The sequence below is a fragment of the Leucoraja erinacea genome, chromosome 3 (genome assembly GCF_028641065.1).
Source record: "Leucoraja erinacea ecotype New England chromosome 3, Leri_hhj_1, whole genome shotgun sequence".
In the NCBI taxonomy this organism is placed as follows: Eukaryota; Metazoa; Chordata; class Chondrichthyes; order Rajiformes; family Rajidae; genus Leucoraja; species Leucoraja erinaceus.
In genome coordinates, this window is record NC_073379.1 from 65,951,868 (window position 1) to 65,969,580 (window position 17,713).

The 17,713-nt window shown below is 44.6% G+C and overlaps 1 protein-coding gene across 2 annotated transcripts in view; it reads left to right on the forward strand.

Annotated features, from left to right (window-relative positions):
* Positions 1-442: 442 nt before the first annotated feature.
* The window catches only part of isoc1 (isochorismatase domain containing 1), a 28,327-nt gene continuing 11,056 nt past the window's right edge, over positions 443-17,713 (forward strand). The window contains exons 1-3 of one of the 2 annotated variants that reach the window (XM_055632840.1): positions 452-861; positions 7,547-7,666; positions 12,287-12,490. In XM_055632840.1, coding sequence (XP_055488815.1) covers positions 607-861; positions 7,547-7,666; positions 12,287-12,490 — 579 coding nt within the window. In that variant the 5' untranslated portion in view covers positions 452-606. Of the gene's footprint in view, positions 862-7,546; positions 7,667-12,286; positions 12,491-17,713 lie in introns of both variants that reach the window. The other variant, XM_055632841.1, reaches the window with a different exon arrangement.

The window sequence follows — 17,713 nt, forward strand, 5'->3', positions numbered from 1 at the left end:
TACTTGAGGAGGGCGGGGCCGATAATGTGAACTCCGGGCCGGGCCATTGACGTGTTGTCGGGGGGCGGGGTCGCATGACGTACACCTCCGGGAAGGGGCCGTTGACAGGTCCTCGGGGGCGGGGCCGGGGACGCAGGGAGGGAGGGAAGGAGGCGGGGCCGGTGACGCATGGGAGGGGAGGGGCGGAGAGTGGAGGCGGGGCCGGTGACGCAGGGAGGGAGGGAAGGAGGCGGGGCCGGTGACGCATGGGAGGGGAGGGGAGGGGAGGCGGGGCCGGTGACGGTGACGCAGGGAGGGAGGGGGGAGGAGGCGGGGCCGGTGACGCAGGGAGGGGAGGGGAGGGGGGTGTGACGGGGGGGGGGGGGGGGACGCAGGAGGGGGGGGAGGGGGGGGCGGGGGCGGGGAGGAGGAGGAATCAGGAGGAGGAACCTGCTCTGCTATAGGATCTTTGGGAGGAATGGCTCCACATGGCCTCACTCGCTGCGCCGGAAAGCGTTGCTGTCTCTTGTGGCGACGGATGGGGAAGCGCTGAGTCGGGCGCCGGGCCCGAGAGGGTTAAATTTGACAGGGTTTGGTGCAGGAAAGGCTGGAGTTGCCCAGCTGAAGATGGCGGAGGCGCAGGTCCAGGTGCCGGTGCTGTTGTGCTTCGCATCGTTCTGCCGGCCATGCGCGGTGCCGCTCGGCGCCGGGCACGAGGTGCTGGTCCAGAAGTTTCTGGCGCTGTACGGCGGCTTGATCGGCGTGCACCGAAAGTTCGTTATGCAGCAGTATTCGGCCGAGTGGGGCGACTACATCGACCTGCCCAAGGGCTTTGCCGTCAGTGAGCGGTGCAAGCTGCGGCTGGTGTCCCTGCAGGTGCCGGTGAGTAGACTCCGTTGCCCGGGTCCGGGACGAGCGATGCGCACGTTGGGCCAGACCTGAATGACCAAGTGTTAATCAAAAAGGCTGGAGAAACTCTGCGGGTGCAGCAGCATCTATGGAGCGAAGGAAATAGGCAACGCTTCGGGCCGAAACCCTTCTTCAGACGGAAGTGTTAATTAAATGCTGGCTTTGTATCTGTACTACGGGGAATCGGTTCACAGATTGGCACGTACAGTGCCCTCCATAATGTTTGGAACAAAGACCCATCATTTATTTATTTGCCTCTGTACTGTGTACTTATTTGCCTCTAATCTGCACGGTGGTGCAGCGGTAGAGTTGCTGCCTCATAGCGAATGCAGCGCCGGAGACCCGGGTTCGATCCCGACTATGGGTGCTGTCTGTGTGGAGTTCACCTTTCTCTGAGATCTTCGGTTTCCTTTCACACTCCAAAGACGTACAGGTTTGTAGGTTCAAGAAGGAACTGCAGATACTGGAAATTCGAAGGAACACAAAAATGCTGGAGAAACTCAGCGGGTGCAGCGGAAATAGACCTATTTCCTTCGCTCCATAGATGCTGCTGCACCCGTTGAGTTCCAGCATTTTTGTGTACCAGGTTTGTAGGTTAATTGACTTGGTAAAAGTAAAAAATTACCCCTAGTGGGAGTAGGATACTTCCAGTATAGTCCCTGGTGGACTCTTCGGGTGTGATAACCACAAGACAAGACTCCACAATGTTTAGATTTGTAATAGAAAAACTCACATGTGGTTGAACTTGGACAATATAGTTCATCCTCTCCATGACACACTGGTCAACCTGAGGAGTACATTCAGCAACAGACTGGTTCCACCAAGATGCAGTACAGAACACCATAGGAAATCCTTCCCGGTCTCTATCAGACTGTATAACTCCTATAACTCCTCCCCCTTCTGTCGGGTGTGGACAGACTCCCTCCCCAATCTTTGCACATCCCTAATCCTTTCCAGTCGTCACTTTAGTTTCAGTTTCATGTATCTTGCATTTTATGACTGTTGGCAAATCAATTTCCCTCCTGGGACAAATACATTTCTAACGTATCGTATTGTGGTTTAACAGTTCAATGTGAGACATGCTTGATTATCTTTTTGATGTTGGTATGTGCTTAAATTCTCACCTAGTGTTCACATCATTGTCAAGATAGCCATATGCTATGATTCTACCAAATAATCAGCTGCAGAGAATTGAAAGCTAATTATATTTCTCTACAAAGTTGACTTTTCATAATACGGTGCTCCCAGTAGAAATAGAACCAATGCGCAATTAATATGTTTGAGGGGTTGAATTAATTGCAGGCATGGCCAGTACATAATGAAGGCTTGTTTATAATTAAACAGCATCAGTAAATAATCACTTGAGACTTCTAGAAGGTTCTTATGATATGTTTTTGCTTATTTGTAAACAAATTATTTTGCATAATAGTCACGATATTCTAGACTTCAGCTGAAGTATTTTGGCAGTCATAAGTTTCCTTTTTTCCATCTGAAGGAAGACATTTAATAACTTTCTATATTGTTCATACTTCCAAAAGAATTGCTGAATCAAGGCACTTGCTTTTGTGTTCCAAATGTAATTATTTTGAATTATATTTGTTCTGCAGGTAAGTCTTTGACTCTTAGGAGACTCTTTGTTTCTCCAATATAGACTGAAAAGAGGTGAACACTTCAGCATTTTCTCACCAGAAAATTTCCCACATGAAAATTCCTTCGAGATTCAAGAGAGTTTATTGTCATGTGTCCCTGACAGGACAATTAAATGTTACACAGAAAAGCTGGAGAAACTCAGCGGGTGCAGCAGCATCTATGGAGCGAACGAAATAGGCGATTAAATTATTATTAAATTATTAAATTATTATAATTATTAAATTATAGGACAATTAAATTATTGCTTTGCTTCAGCACAACACAACATAGTAGGCATGACTGCAGAACAGATCAGTGTGTCTGTTATGCTCTCCCTCTGCTGGTGTTAATTATGTACTAACCTGTACTAATTTGATTTTGGCGGCCGTAACAGTGTCCATATACCATTATGATTGATTGAGGGGGGATCTTATAGAAACTTACAAAATTCTTAAGGGGTTGGACGGGCTAGATGCAGGAAGATTATTCCCGATATTGGGGAAGTCCAGAACTAGGGGTCATGGTTTAAGGGTAAGAGGGAAGTCTTTTAGGACCGAGATGAGAAAATCATTTTTTACACAGAGAGTGGTGAATCTGTGGAATTATCTGCCACAGAAGGTAGTTGAGGCCAGTTCATTGGCTATATTTAAGAGGGAGTTGGATGTGGCCCTTGTGGCTAAAGGGATCAGGGGGTATGGAGAGAAGGCAGGGATGGGATACTGAGTAGGATGATCAGCCATGATCATTGAATGGCGGTGCAGGCTCGAAGGGCCGAATGGCCTACACCTGCACCTATTTTCTATGTTTCTATTATATAAATATATACACACACATGAATAAATAAACTGATAAAGTGCAAATAACAGATAAAGGGCTACTAATGTTCAGAGTTTTGTCCGAGCCAAGTTTAATAGCCTGATGGCTGTGGGGAAGTAGCTATTCCTGAACATGGCCTTTGCAGTCTTCAGGCTCCTGTACCTTTTACCTGAAGGTAGCGGGGAGATGAGTCTGTGGCTAGGATGGGTGGGTCCTTGATGATACTGCCAGCCTTGATGAGGCAGCGACTGCGATAGATCCCTCGATGGAAGGGAGGGCAGAGCCGATGATGGACTGGGCAGTGTTTACTACTTCTTGCAGTCTTTTTTATTCCAGGGCACTCAAGTTGCCGAACCAAGCCATGATGAAACTGGTCAGAATGCTCTCTACTGTGCACCTGCAGAAGTTAGAGAGAGTCCTCCTTGACACTTCTGTTTATAAAGTAAAAAACATGAATACTGTGAATGAATTCCCCTCTGTATGGCATATCTTGCACCTGATGATAAGTTAAGCAACGATGAACTGGAACCCACAGCTGCTTGTTTGTACATGAACCAAATTATCAGCTACATTGTTTTTAGGCCAAATTATGCTAATGTGTAATCAAGTTTGTTTTAATTGATTACTGGAATGTTATTCATGTGCAATACACTTTCGCAAATTTATGAAAATCAAAGCAGAGGATATGAGCAGAAAGTAATTCTGATTTTCCTTTAGAGTGCAGTCAGAGGCAGATCACCCCCACAGTGATTATTAAGGGGCTGTCTCACTTGGGCGACCTAGTTGGTGAGTTTAGAAGAGTTTAGGAGAATTAGAAAAAATGTCATGTTGAAGACCTTCGACTATGTGGAAGACTAGCTTTGACTAGCTACGACTAACTTCTGGAAAATTGGACACCGAATAGTGGAGAGTGAAACCGATCTCCTTCGACCACCCTTTGACCTCCCTTCGACTATGATGAAGACTATCTACAACTACCTTCGACTACATTTGATTACCCCCGATTACCTACGACTAACATGCCGACTTACTACGAATAAACCTACGAGTAAAAAAAGTATAGATTTTTCTTCCATGGCGACCTTTTTTTACTCGCGGGCATTTTTCAACGTTGAAAAATACGTCGCGACCTAGCTGAGGCATCGAATACACTGGGACCACTCTCGAGCATGAAGGAGAGTTACAAAAACCTCCTAGGACCTAGTGTCGATCATGCTGCGAGTATGAGTCGAGGGCAAACTCGCCAGAACTTGCAGATTAGGTCGCCCAAGTGGGATAGCCCCTTTAATTGTAAATAAGTAAGAAAAATGTTAAATCTGAGTTGTCAAGAAATGAGCAATTCCAAAGTATATTGGTACAACCACAAATGATTGTTGCTTAACTACTGTTTCTGTCACCATTACACACTTTCTTATCATTGTAAAAGGGCTTTGGGACTTTTTTTGCTGCTCTTCAAAAGGAGCAATGCAAGTTCTCAGTAATTAAACACTTTCTGATTTAAGAGCTTCCACATAAACTACTAAAGGTAGTCAATCAGCACCAAATAAAGTTGTTGATCCTGCTCATATAACTCAATGCCTTTAACATAGTTATCCAAAACAAAGAGAATTCAGAAGACACTTCTTAACCAAAAGAGTGGTGTGAAATGTGGCACTTTTTACCATGAAGCAATTAGTGTTGATGCTTTTAAGGAACTACTGAACAAGCATGTGGAAGGCAAGAGTTGTGGTCATAGAACGAGTGTGGGATACAGGATCAGGTTGATGGATTTAGATGGGAAGAGACTTGAGTGGTCCAGCGCAGACTGATTGGGCTGAGTTGTCTATCTCTTTGTCTTGTATGCTATGTAAATAGAACTTCTGACTACATGTTCAATGGGAATAAAGAATGCATGTAGTAATCTTATAAAGTTCTCTTGCAAACAGAAGAGAGGGGAAGCTTTCATCCAAGTAGAACCATCTGACTGGTATTCCCAAGTATCAAGAAACAGCTTTAAAAATAAAAAAATAAAAAAAAACTGGCTCAATAATTACTTTATAAATAATTATACAAGAGCATTTTGTGGATTTGCAGGTTAGTTTCAAAATAAAATAGCCAGTCAGGTCGGGGGGAGTTACTTCCGACACGAAGCTACCTGCTCCATTCTCAGATAGTCGGTGACTACACTGTCTCCCCGTTCTGGTTTGCCAGGTGAGGAGGGGTTGTGGACCCCCAGTAGGAACAAAAACAAGACCTGTCAAAGGGCAGACGAGCTCCTAGCGAGCCAACGGCCATCCACACTTCAGTAGAAGTTAAGATCAGTGTCGTACACAGCATTGTAAGGCACTATGCCCGTTGATGTTTTCAACGATGATGATGATTCTAAATAACAGTACAGCACTATCTTAGAACAGAATTTGATGGAATTGAAATCTATTCATCTTTTGAAACTACTGCTGGTACAGTGCCCTCTATAATGTTTGGGACAAAGACCCATTATTTATTTATTTGCCTATGTACTCCACAATTTTGAGATTTGTATTAGGAAAAATCACATGTGGTTAAAGTGCACACTGTCAGATTTTAATAAAGGCCAATTTTATACATTTTGGTTTCACCGTGTAGAAATTACAGATGTGCTTATACATAGTATCCCCATTTCAAGGTACCGCAATGTTTGGGACACAGCAATATCTTGTAAATGAAAGTAGTCGTATTTAGTATTTTGTTGCATATCCTTTGCATGCAATATCCTCTGCGATTCATGGACATCACCAGTTGCTGGGTGTCTTCTCTGGTGATGCTCTGCCAGGCATGTATTGCAGCCATCTTTAGCTTATGCTTGTTTTGGTGGCTAGTTCCCTTCAGTTTTCTCTTCAGCACATAAAAGGCATGCTCAATAAGCGAGTTTAGTATTCTGACTGCACATGCCCAGGTCATAGGTCAGTCGGTAAAAAATATTCTCGGCAGCTGAGCTGCTGCGTGTATACAGACCTGCGTTTCATCAGTAGTCAGGATTGAACCGGGTCTTTTTATGCTTTATCTGATGGGATAAATTGCATACTTGATTTTTAAAATCTCAAAATTTTGTAACATTGCTAGTTTATACAGCCAGCGCTTTGTTCGCTTTTTCTTTATCACAAATGACCTTTGACAAATCCCTCGATTCCTTGCGTTTTTCGGAATACCAAACTCGCTTATTGGGTTCAGATCGGGTGATTGACTTGGCTACTGAAGAATTGACCATTTTATAGCTTTGCAAAACTCCTTTGTTGCTTTAATATGTTTGGGATCATTGTCTTGCTGTAGAATGAACCATCAACTAATACGTTTTGAGGCATTTGCTTGAACTTCAGCAGATAGGATGTGTCTATACACTGCAGAATTAATTATGCTACTACCATCAGCAGTTATATCATCAATGAAGATAAGTGAGCCAGTACCCCCACCACCGTGTTTCATGGATGAGGTGGTATTCTTTGGAACTTGGGCAGTTCCTTCTCTGCATACTTTGCTCTTGCCATCACTCTGATATGTTAATCTTCGTCTCGTCTGTCCACAATACCTTTTTCTGGAACGGTGTTTGCCCTGTTTAATAACTTCTTGGCAAACTGTAACCTGGCCATCCTATTTTTGTGGCTAACCAATGGTTGAATCGTGCAGTGTAGCCTCTGTATTTCTGTGCATGAAGTCTTTAGGGCCACCAGGGGCACCGGGGAGATGGCAGCCCTGCCGGCAGTCTGCTCGTTTTTTCTTTATTTTTGTTATTTTTTAGTGCGTTAAAAGTTTGTTTTTTGTGGAGTACAGAGGCAAATAAATAAATGACGGGTCTTTGGCTCAAACCTTATGGAGAGCACTGTAAACAAGATACTTTCAAATGCTTACACTTTTTTGAAGAGATAGAAGGAGGATGCTTCTGAAGATCTAAAAAGTATTTGGGTATTGTGATGGTATCTCCTTGAGTGGTCTTGTATTTTGATTGATAGCAATCCCATGCAGTGCTTTGGAGGCACTTGCCACATTGAAGATGCAAATATATGTTGCGATCCTAAAATTTATATGGCATGTGTTACCTAGATATTGAATGTGAAAATGTTGTTCGCCACTTGTCAGTTATGGTACTGTAAATTGACCTTTTCCCTCATCTATTGTCCAGCGTGGACAAGTATTTTTTATCTTGAACACAGAAAGAAAGAAATTGCATGTAGTAACATTTTTGTATTTGTTTTCCCAGATTACCTCACTTGGAAACCTCGTAGCTTCCAGCACCGTGTTTTTCTGTTGTGATATGCAGGAAAGATTCAGGCCTGCAATCAAGTATTTTGGAGATATCATAAGTGTGGGCCAAAGACTGGTGAGTTTATTATATTCATTATTGTTCATTCTGCATTTCAATATAATGACAATAGTGCATTTGTACACCAGGTCTCATTCATCCATCAAATCTGTGCTTCTTGTTGTGCATTTGTACCCATGCCTTAATTAAAACAATTTATTTGTGTATCATCCTTCCTGCGACCTTGTTCCTTCCTCTCTTTTTGATCTCCTTCTGCCATTTTGGACTTCCAATTTTGGCCTCTTGATCAATCAAGTCTTCAGCTAACAAGGTCCCAATCTTTATACCATTCTCAAAGCTCAATCCCTTCCCTTCTTTAAAATGCTTCTGAATACCCAAGATGTGTTTGGCCAACTTTTCTGTTATATTATATATTGTTTAATTGCACTCTCACAAAATGCCATGGTTTAGTTTAGATGCCCTTTAGCCCACCGAGACCACGGCATCTAAGGGAGAGAACTAAACTTCACAATGCCCATTACATAACACTGGTTCCAGGTTATCCCACTTTCTCATCCATTCCCTACACATTAGGAGATATTCTGCAATGCCACTGGGCCTGCGGATTACACAATTCTCCATATTATAATCATTGCTCCCAAGGCATTCTTTTAATTCAAGATCATTTATTAAATCTGCCTCATTATCCTTACTTAATCCAAGATTACGAGTTTTCTGTTTGCTTCATGATGTATTGCCCTAAGAAATTAGTCAATGCAATATTTGAATTTGTTTTCCTAGCTAGCTAGCTTTTCCAATTTGATTAACCTAATCTACTCACGGATTAAAGTATTCTGTGATTATTGCATTGCTCTTTTTCCATGCCCCCATTATTTAACTAAGCTTTGTTTTCCTTTATCTGCTTTGATTTTCAGCTAATTTACATAATGAGTTTTACTTGTATGCCACATTTAATTGTGAGATAGAGAAAATGTCTTCATAAAGATCTCCTGGGTTTCAAATCTGCCCAGCTCTGATACAGTTCTATCCACATCCTATTTGTGCCTTTTACAAACACATTTTAATGACTAGTGCAACCTTATTCAATCACCACATCTTTCAATGCTTATTCCACTTAAACTGAAAAAAATATGTTTATTAAGCTTACCTTTAGGTCTTGCTTATTTCCATGTTGATACCATTAGTTGGAACTTCCCTCTTAAACCTGGTCCTGTTCTTTAAGTGCTGCCTCTGATAGTATTTATTTATTTATGGCTGTTGCCAACCAGTGGTGTCCTGTATATATTTTAGTGTCCCTCAAAGTTGAATTTGCATATTGGGCCAACTTGTAAACTTCAATAGAGTGTTAGGTGACATGAAACTTGAACCTGTTGACTCTCTCTACTGCTATCCTGCCAATGCAGACCTTGGTGCATGGTCCCTCGGCTTTCTGTTCCTGAAGTTAACAATCAGTTCTTTTGTGGAGGGGAGATAGTCGGAATAAACGACAAAGATTAAAGTGGAGTTTGTGAGACAGAAGGATTGAGTAGTTGCAAATTATGAAACCAAAGGAATGTAAGGGTAGAAATGTGTGCTTCCAGGACCTAATATTGGAAAATTCTATGTTCATACCATTGTGTTGTAAGCTGTCCAAGCAGAATATGATGTGCTGTTCTTCCAGTTTGTGTGTGGCCTTACTCCAGCAAAGAGGAGGCCCAGACCAGAAATGGGAGATCCAGTAGGCCTTGGCAGACCAAACGCAAGTGTTCGTTGAAACAGTCGGCAAGTCTATGCTTGGTCTCTCGGATGTACAGAGGGTCACATCGGGAACACTTCATGCAGTAAATAAGGTTAGAGGAGGTGCACGTGAACCTCTGTCTCACTTAAAAGACCTGCTGGGTCCCTGGGTGGAGGCAAGAAAGGAGGTATAGGGAAAGGTGTTGCAATTTCTGAGATTGCAGTGGAAAGTACGTGGGAAGGGGGTGGTTTGGGTGAGAGGAGATGAGTAAATCATGGCGTTCCGGAGGGGGGCGGTGTCTGTTTAAGGCAGAAAGGGGTGCAGATAGGAAAATATGACTGGTGGTGGGATCACATTGGAGATGATGATAATGTTGGAGGATTTGGATGAAAGGTGAGAATCAGGAGAGCTCTCTCCTTCCGTCTGGGAAGGAGGGAGAGCAACAGCAGAACCACGGGTTACCGAGGAGATGCTGGTGAGGGATCCATCTATGACCAGGCGAGAAAACAGCATTTACTAAAGAAAGAGAACATCTCAGATGAACTAGAATAGAAAGCCTCACCTTGAGAGCAGACGTGGTGCAGACAGAGCACAGAATTGTGACCTCCCGAGAGGCAGGGTGGGAGGACGTGTAGTCCAGTGATCAGTTCCTTGGTCTTGCTAAAATTGAGAGCAAGATTGTTCTGGCACCACATTGTCAAACTCTCTCCTGTACTCTGACGTTTAGTTTCTTGTAATTTGTCCACTGAGGTGGTGTTATCAGTGAGTTTAAAGATGGTATTGGAGATGTGTGGATGTGTAGAGACTAGAGCTGGGGACTGAGCGTGCAATGCTGAGATACCTCTGAGCTGATGTTGTTGCATAGGGAAGAGCAGAGACCAGGTTTCCTGAGTTTGACGATGAATTTCATAGGGATTATGTTGAAGGCTGAGCTTCTGTTAGGAATACTTGGGTGGTCGAGGTAGGAACACACTTCTCTAGACATTTCCTTATGAAGCTGGTCACAACCGTGGCATATTTCTTCAGGTCTCTTAGCAAGTCTGTGAATATCGCCCAGTCTGAATCCTAGCAGTCGTAAAGCTGCTCCTCTGCCTCCCATGATCAGCTTTATACAATCCGTGTTGCTGTGCTCTATGGTAGCTATCTATATGCAGGGACCAGGAGCACAGTCGGGTGGTCACATTTTTTTCGGGTGATGGTGGAGTAATCGCTGTCTGGTGGAATTGCAATGCTTATTCTTCTGGTGCTGCAGGGAATGCGCTGATGGTAGTTTGGATGTGTCTTCAAGCTAGCCATATGAAAGCCCACAGCAAAGATTATTCTTTATATATCGAGGTATAAGGGCTAGGTGGGTCATGGGCATTGATGCCTCGCATCTTGAGTGGGAATGCTGTAATTGCTGGTCTTGACTCTGCTAAAAACATGACAGCATACCTGAAAACACACGAATACCACTGAATACCAATTTTATAGTTGCCTGTCAACAATTCTCCAATTAATGTTATGTTCCAATTGTGCCCAGTTCTTGAAGAGACGATCCAATAACAAAACAGTTCAAACTACTGCCCGACAGTTCCCCTGACACAACTTCAATCCATCTCCATCTCCAGAGCTATATGTGTTGAGTTTGCATCTTCTCCCTGTGACTGTGCACTAGTTACTGTCCATAACCTATGGTGTAGATGGATGATAGGAGAATTAAAGATGTTGATGGGCTTGTAACAATAGATTACAGGGAAGTTTGTGGAGTGACAAAATGGTTCTATGTGATATCGAGTTGATAGTCTGTGTAGGAAAAAACTGCAGATACCGGTTTAAATCTAAGATAGACACAAAATGCTGGGGTAACTCAGCGTGATGGGCAGCATCTCTGGAGAGAACGAATAGGTAATGTTTCGGTTCGAGACCCCTTCAGAAAGTCTAAGTGGCCTGCTTCTTTGTCATAAGGATGGATGTTGTGAACCACTGAAAAAATTTGTACCAACTGGATTGGGAAGCCCCCTCTCTTCCGCCCAGCATCTTATCTTTGGTTGTTGGAGGCAATTCATATCCTTTGCCAGAGATTGGTGCAAACATTTATGCTGATGATTTCATCAGGATTTGCTGTTGTAATCTTGGCAGAGGTTTGACAGAGATTCATTTGTGTAGTAATTGATATTTATGCTGTGGTTACAGTGAAGTCTCTAGGGAATCGCATGGGCATTGTTATGTATATGGACTATTTGTTACTCCGGTAGGTTGTGATGATCAAATTGCCTTTGTCCGTTTAATTCTGTCTTTTAGATATGGCTGGTAGGCATGCACAAAAGGCAAGAAATGCAGAGCTGCACCAGAGACCTTGCAGCCAATTTAGCTGATCCCTAAGTTAAAAACAAAATCCAAAGCTTCTGTTTCTCTCCTATCCATTTGTACAAGATACATTTATTTGTCACATGTGCCAGTTGGCACAGTGAAATGTGATCACCATACAGCCATACAATAAAAATAAAGAACACAACACACAATAGAGTTCAATATAAAACATCCCCACACAGCAGAATCAAAATTTCCCTCTGAGGGAAGGCACAAAAGTCACCAAAGGCACCTCACGATTCTCATTAAACCATCTGGCTCCACTTCATCCTGCCTGGTCTTCTATACGTATCCCTTACAGAATTTTATCTTTGTATTAACTTGCATATAGAAATTCAAGTAATCAGTTTTCAGTCATAACTGAGTAAATGAGAAATCCCTCGTTGTTGCTCCACTTGGGTATTAATAGATCTTTTGAATCTATGATTAATTGTACTGTCATATTTTCTGCTTCATCTTAAGTTTTCTGAAGACCTGATTATCCCTTTATTATTAGAAAATGATTATCGTATTGCATGATGTATAGAGTTACAACTAAATGGTGTTGAGAAAAATGTTACTGGATTTCTATGTGTATTTATACAACATTATTTTGAATGCATCTCAAGCTCCAGGGTGCCTACATTTTGGGAATTCCCGTTATTGTCACTGAACAATATCCAAAAGGACTTGGGAGTACTGTAGCAGAAATTGATGTGACATCAGCCAAACTGGTTGTGCCGAAAACTAAATTTTCAATGGTTGTACCAGAGGTGGAAGCAGCTCTCAGTGATATCCCAGGCATTCAAAGTGTTGTGTTATTTGGTGTGGAGGTATGTAGATATCTGGTTTTATGTAAATTTATTTTGCCCTTCATTTGTCATATTCAGGATGTGAATTATTGTATATATCCTTTTTGAGATAAACATTTCAATTCTGTTTATGGTTGGTCTGATAAAAAAATTAAACCACTTAGCCAATTGAATCTCAAAAGCTGTGGTTCTGAGAGAGGCAGAGGAATAATCTGTTTGCAAGGCTCTGGACAACGCTGGTTGGAAGTATTGATATATTTGATCATTTGTCATTCTAAAGAGGCATCTGACCATGATGTTGGATCAAGACTGCAGGAATTTTACAAATGTTAACAAATTTGCCATGTAAAAGTTTCTCCCCTACTGGTTGAGAATCGTCAAGTATAAATTTGCAGAGTGTGAAAAATAATTATGGTAACCCATCTGTGGGGAATAAAAAAACAGGTCATCCATTCTGCAATCTTATAAACTCCTAGATTTCATTATAACTTTATTCATTCCTGAGTTTCTCCCATTCTCAGTCCTCCTTAACCCAAGACCCTCCCTCGATTATTCCCCACAAATAATCAGACCAGCCTCGTTCACGATTCTTCTCATAGAATCCTGGAACATTTATAATACAGCAGAAAGTAATTTGGCCCATTATGCCTGTGCTGATAATCTAATAAAAATAATCTAACCAGACTAATTTTACTTTTCCAGCACTTGGGCTTGAGCCCTGCTAATTACGACTCTTTTATTACATGTCTAAGTACTTAAATGTAATGTGGGTGTCTATCTCTGCCACTCTAACTTCTCTGGCCTTTTCCATCCTGAAATATGGATACATATAACAGAAATAAAAATACTGCTGTTGCTGAAAATGTGACCTAAAATCTGTTGATACTGTAATACATCAAACAGTATATGTGGTGAAGGTAGGAAAAAATTATTGACCTGAATTGGGTGCCATCCGACCGGCTGCCGTCCGGCTGCCTTTCTGCCTTTTGATTTGTTGACGGCTGCTCCTTCCTATCAGCTTCCAACACACTTCAATACAAAGTTGCAAGACAGGAACACTCTGAACTTTTCACTGCTGCAGCAGCCAGGGGAGGTGCAATTGGATTTTTTTTTTAATCCTCTGCTGAGGGAGGCAGGGGAGTGCTGGAATCTTACATTTGGGAACGGCATTCAGGAAGAACAACATCACTCAGAGGCTGCTGCTGTCCTTTTATCGGTGCTCCATTGAGAGCATACTAACATACTGTGTATGCGTGTGGTACACCAGCTGCACAGTGGCTCAGAGGAAAGCGCTCCAGAGGGCCATTGACAACGCCCAGAGGATTGTCGGCTGCCCTCTCCTTACCTTGGAGGACCTACACAGTTCCCGCTGCACCAAAAAAACCCAGAATATAATAAAGGACATCTCCCACCCCGGACACTCCCTGTTTGAACTGTTGCCGTCAGGCAGACGGTACAGATCCACAAGGACAAGGACAAATAGACTACAAAACAGTTTTTACCCCACTGCTATAAAAGCACTAAATGTGGCCGCCAAGGAACGCAGGGGCGATACAGACTAAGGGACTGTGGTAACGGTGAAATCGACAGAAGGATGGAGGGTTGGGTGTGTATGCGTGCTTTGTCTGTGTTTTTTATTTATTGCTTATCTTTATTATTTTACCGTGGATGTTTCGTTAGCTTTAGAAATGTTTGAATGCTGCACTGACTGGCTGACATTTTAAATTTCGTTGTACATGGCCCATGTTACAATGACAATAAAGAAACTATTCTAACGGCTTCAGTTCCGTTGGAGGAGACGGGTGCATGGTGGAATATTAGGTTGGAGGATCACACCATTGGGGGAGCAGACCCAACGGTCTGCACTTGGTCTAGTTATTATATAAAACTCTCGTGCCATCCGTCCGGCTGCCTTTCTGCATTTTGATTTGTTCCATCGTGTGATGTCACAATGCCCAATGCTCGTAGATGTCCAATCACAATGCCCAATGCTCGCAGATGTCCAATCGGAATGGATCCATTTACATGTATGGCTGCCGGCTGCATTTCTTCCTTTGATTCCTTCCCACGCCGAAACCAGACGCACAATCGCCGAGATCTTTTCCATTTCACTTTTCTTTCTAAGTATCCGCTCCTCATTACATTTTGTCGTGTTTAAGTACACCTTTTTAATCAAATCCTTCTCCTCCCCCCCCCAATATTTCACAAATAAACTGGCGTCTCACCCATTGAAGCAGCCATTTCGGTAGAGATTTCACTTTTCATTCCAACTGTCCACTAATTTGATTTTGTTATGTTTATGTACACATTTTTCATCAAATCCTTCCCCCCCCCACCACTCATTTTGTCGCCTCCTGCTGGCCAGCGACCATAACGGCTGCTGGCGCCCGCATCTCGCCTCAAAGACGCCATTTAAAACCATCCGCACTGTTGATTCCTGAGCCGCTTGAGTTGGAGGACCACGTCTCCCGTGGGAGCTACGGGTAGGGAACGGCTGCGTTGGGGGAGCAGACCCAACGGGTCTGCCCTTGGTCTAGTCTTATATATATAAAACTCAAATCAGTCCGCCTGCCGCCGTACGGCGTCCGCCGCGTTTCTTCCTTTGATGCTCCGCAACTCCGAAACCGGACGCGGAATCGCCGACGTCTTTTCCATTTCGGTAGAGATTTCGCTTTTCTTTCTAAGTATCCGCTCCTCATTACATTTCGTCGTGTTTAAGTACGCTTTTTTAATCAAATCCTACACCCCCCCCCACCACCTCAATATTTCAAAAAGAAACTGGTTTCACATCCAATATTTCAAAAAGAAACTGGTTTCACATCCACACAAGCAGCCCCCTGTGAACGTTCCATCGTGTGATGTCACAATGCCCAATGCTCACATATGGCCAATCGGAATGGATTCATTTACATATGCCTTTGCAGGAGCCACAGCCCCGGTGAACATTCCATCGTGTGATGTCACAATGCCCAATGCTCAAATACATTGTTGTCATAGAGAACGCTCAGCGATTATTCAAATTCTTCACTAACTGTCATTTCTGATTTGCTTGTGAAGTGAAAAGTCCTGAATTGCATTTGTCTGATGCAGGAAGATTGTTCCAAATGTTGGGGAAGTCCAGGACACGCGGGACACAGTTTAAGGATAAAGGGGAAATCCTTTAGTACTGAGATGAGGGAAACATTTTTCACACAGATAGTGGTGAGTCTCTGGAACTCTCTGCCACAGAAGGTAGTGGAGGCCAGTTCATTGGCTATATTTAAGAGGGAGTTAGATGTGGCCCTTGTGGCTAAGGGGATCAGGGGGTATGGAGAGAAGGCAGGTACGGGATACTGAGTTGGATGATCAGCCATGATCATATTGAATGGCGGTGCAGGCTCGAAGGGCCGAATGGCCTACTCCTGCACCTAATTTCTATGTTTCTATGTTTCTATCAGCTGTGATCATATTGAATGGAGAATGGTGCAGGCTCGAAGGGCCGAATGGCCTACTACTGCACTCAATTTCTATGTTTCTATGTGTCCCTCTCCTCACCCCTCTCCCTCTGCCACCCATCTCTCTCCCCCACCCCCCTTCCCTCTCTACCACCACCCCCACCCTCTCTACCACCACCCCCTTCCCCCTACCCCTCTGTCCCTCTTCTACCACTCCCGCTACCCCTCTACCCCTCCCTCCCTCCCCACTCTTCCACTTCTCTCCCACTCTCTCCTCCCCCACTCCTCACCCCTCTCCCATCCCTCTCTCCCCCACCCCCCCTTCCCTCTCTACCACACACACCTACCTTCTCTCCCCCCCACACCCTTCCCCCATCCCTCTGTCCCTCTTCCATCACTCCCGCTACCCCCCCTCTCCTCCTCCCTCCCCACTCTTTCCCCTCTTTCCCCCCACCCCTCTCCCCATCCCCCCCTCCCCCAAAGCTCTCTCCCCCATCCCTCACCCCCTACCCCCCGCTCTCTCTCCTTTCCCTCCCAAATCTATCCCGTTTCCTCCTCCTCCCCTCCCCTCTTCTCACCCCCCCCCCCCCCCCCCCCCCCCCCCCCGCAAACGCCGTTGGGGAAACAGACCATAGTGGGAGTACAGAGAAGGTTCAACAGACTGATTCCTGGGATGTCAGGACTTTCAAATGAACTGGATAGACTTGGCTTGTACTCGCTAGATTTTAGAAGATTGAGGGAAAATCTTATAGAAACTTACAAAATTCTTAAGGGGTTGGACAGGCTAGATGCAGGAAGATTGTTCCCGATGTTGGGGAAGTCCAGAACAGGGGGTCACAGTTTAAGGATAAGGGGGAAATCCTTTATGACCGAGATGAGAAAAACATTTTTCACACAGAGAGTGGTGAATCTCTGGAATTCTCTGCCACAGAAGGTAGTTGAGGCAAGTTCATTGGCTATATTTAAGAGGGAGTTAGATGTGGCCCTTGTGGCTAAAGGGATCAGGGGGTATGGAGAGAAGGCAGGTACAGGATACTGAGTTGGATGATCATCCTTGATCATATTGAATGGTGGTGCAGGCTCGAAGGGCCGAATGGCCTACTACTGCACTTAATTTCTATGTTTCCCTCTCTTCACCCCTCACCCCTCTCCCCTCTCTCCCTCACCCCCCCTCCTCTCTACCCCCCCCCCTCCCCTCTCTACCCCACCCCCTTCCCTCTCTCCACCCGCCCCCTTCCCCCCTACCCCTCTCCTCCTCCTCCCTCTCACTCCCCACTCTTTCCCTCGTCTCTCCCTCCACCCCTCTCCCTCTCCTCCCCTCCCTCCCCATTCCCCCCTCCCCCACATCTCTCTCCCCATCCCCCTCTCTCACCCCCTACCCCGCTCTCCTTTCCCTCCCAAATCTGTCATGTTTCCTCCTCCTCCTCTCCCCCTCCCTCCCCTCTTCTCACCAACCCACTCCCCCCCCCCCCCCCCCCCCCACCTGTGAGTTTTTGGGGGTGGTTTATTTGAGTGTGATGCCGCAGCCCCTACTCCCCCTCCCACCCCCCCCCCCCCCCCCCCCCCCCCCCCCCCCCCCCCCCCCCCCCCAAAACGCTGTTGGGGAAACAGACCCAACGAGTCTGCACTTGGTCTAGTTATTATATAAAAGTCTGTGGCTGCCGCCTGACGTCCATCCGTCCGGCTGCCTTTCTGCCTTTTGATTCGTTTCCATCGTGTGATGTCACAATGCCCAATGCTAGCAGATGTCCTATCGGGATGGATCTATTTACATATGCCTTTGCACCAGCCCCAGCCCCTGGTGACCGTC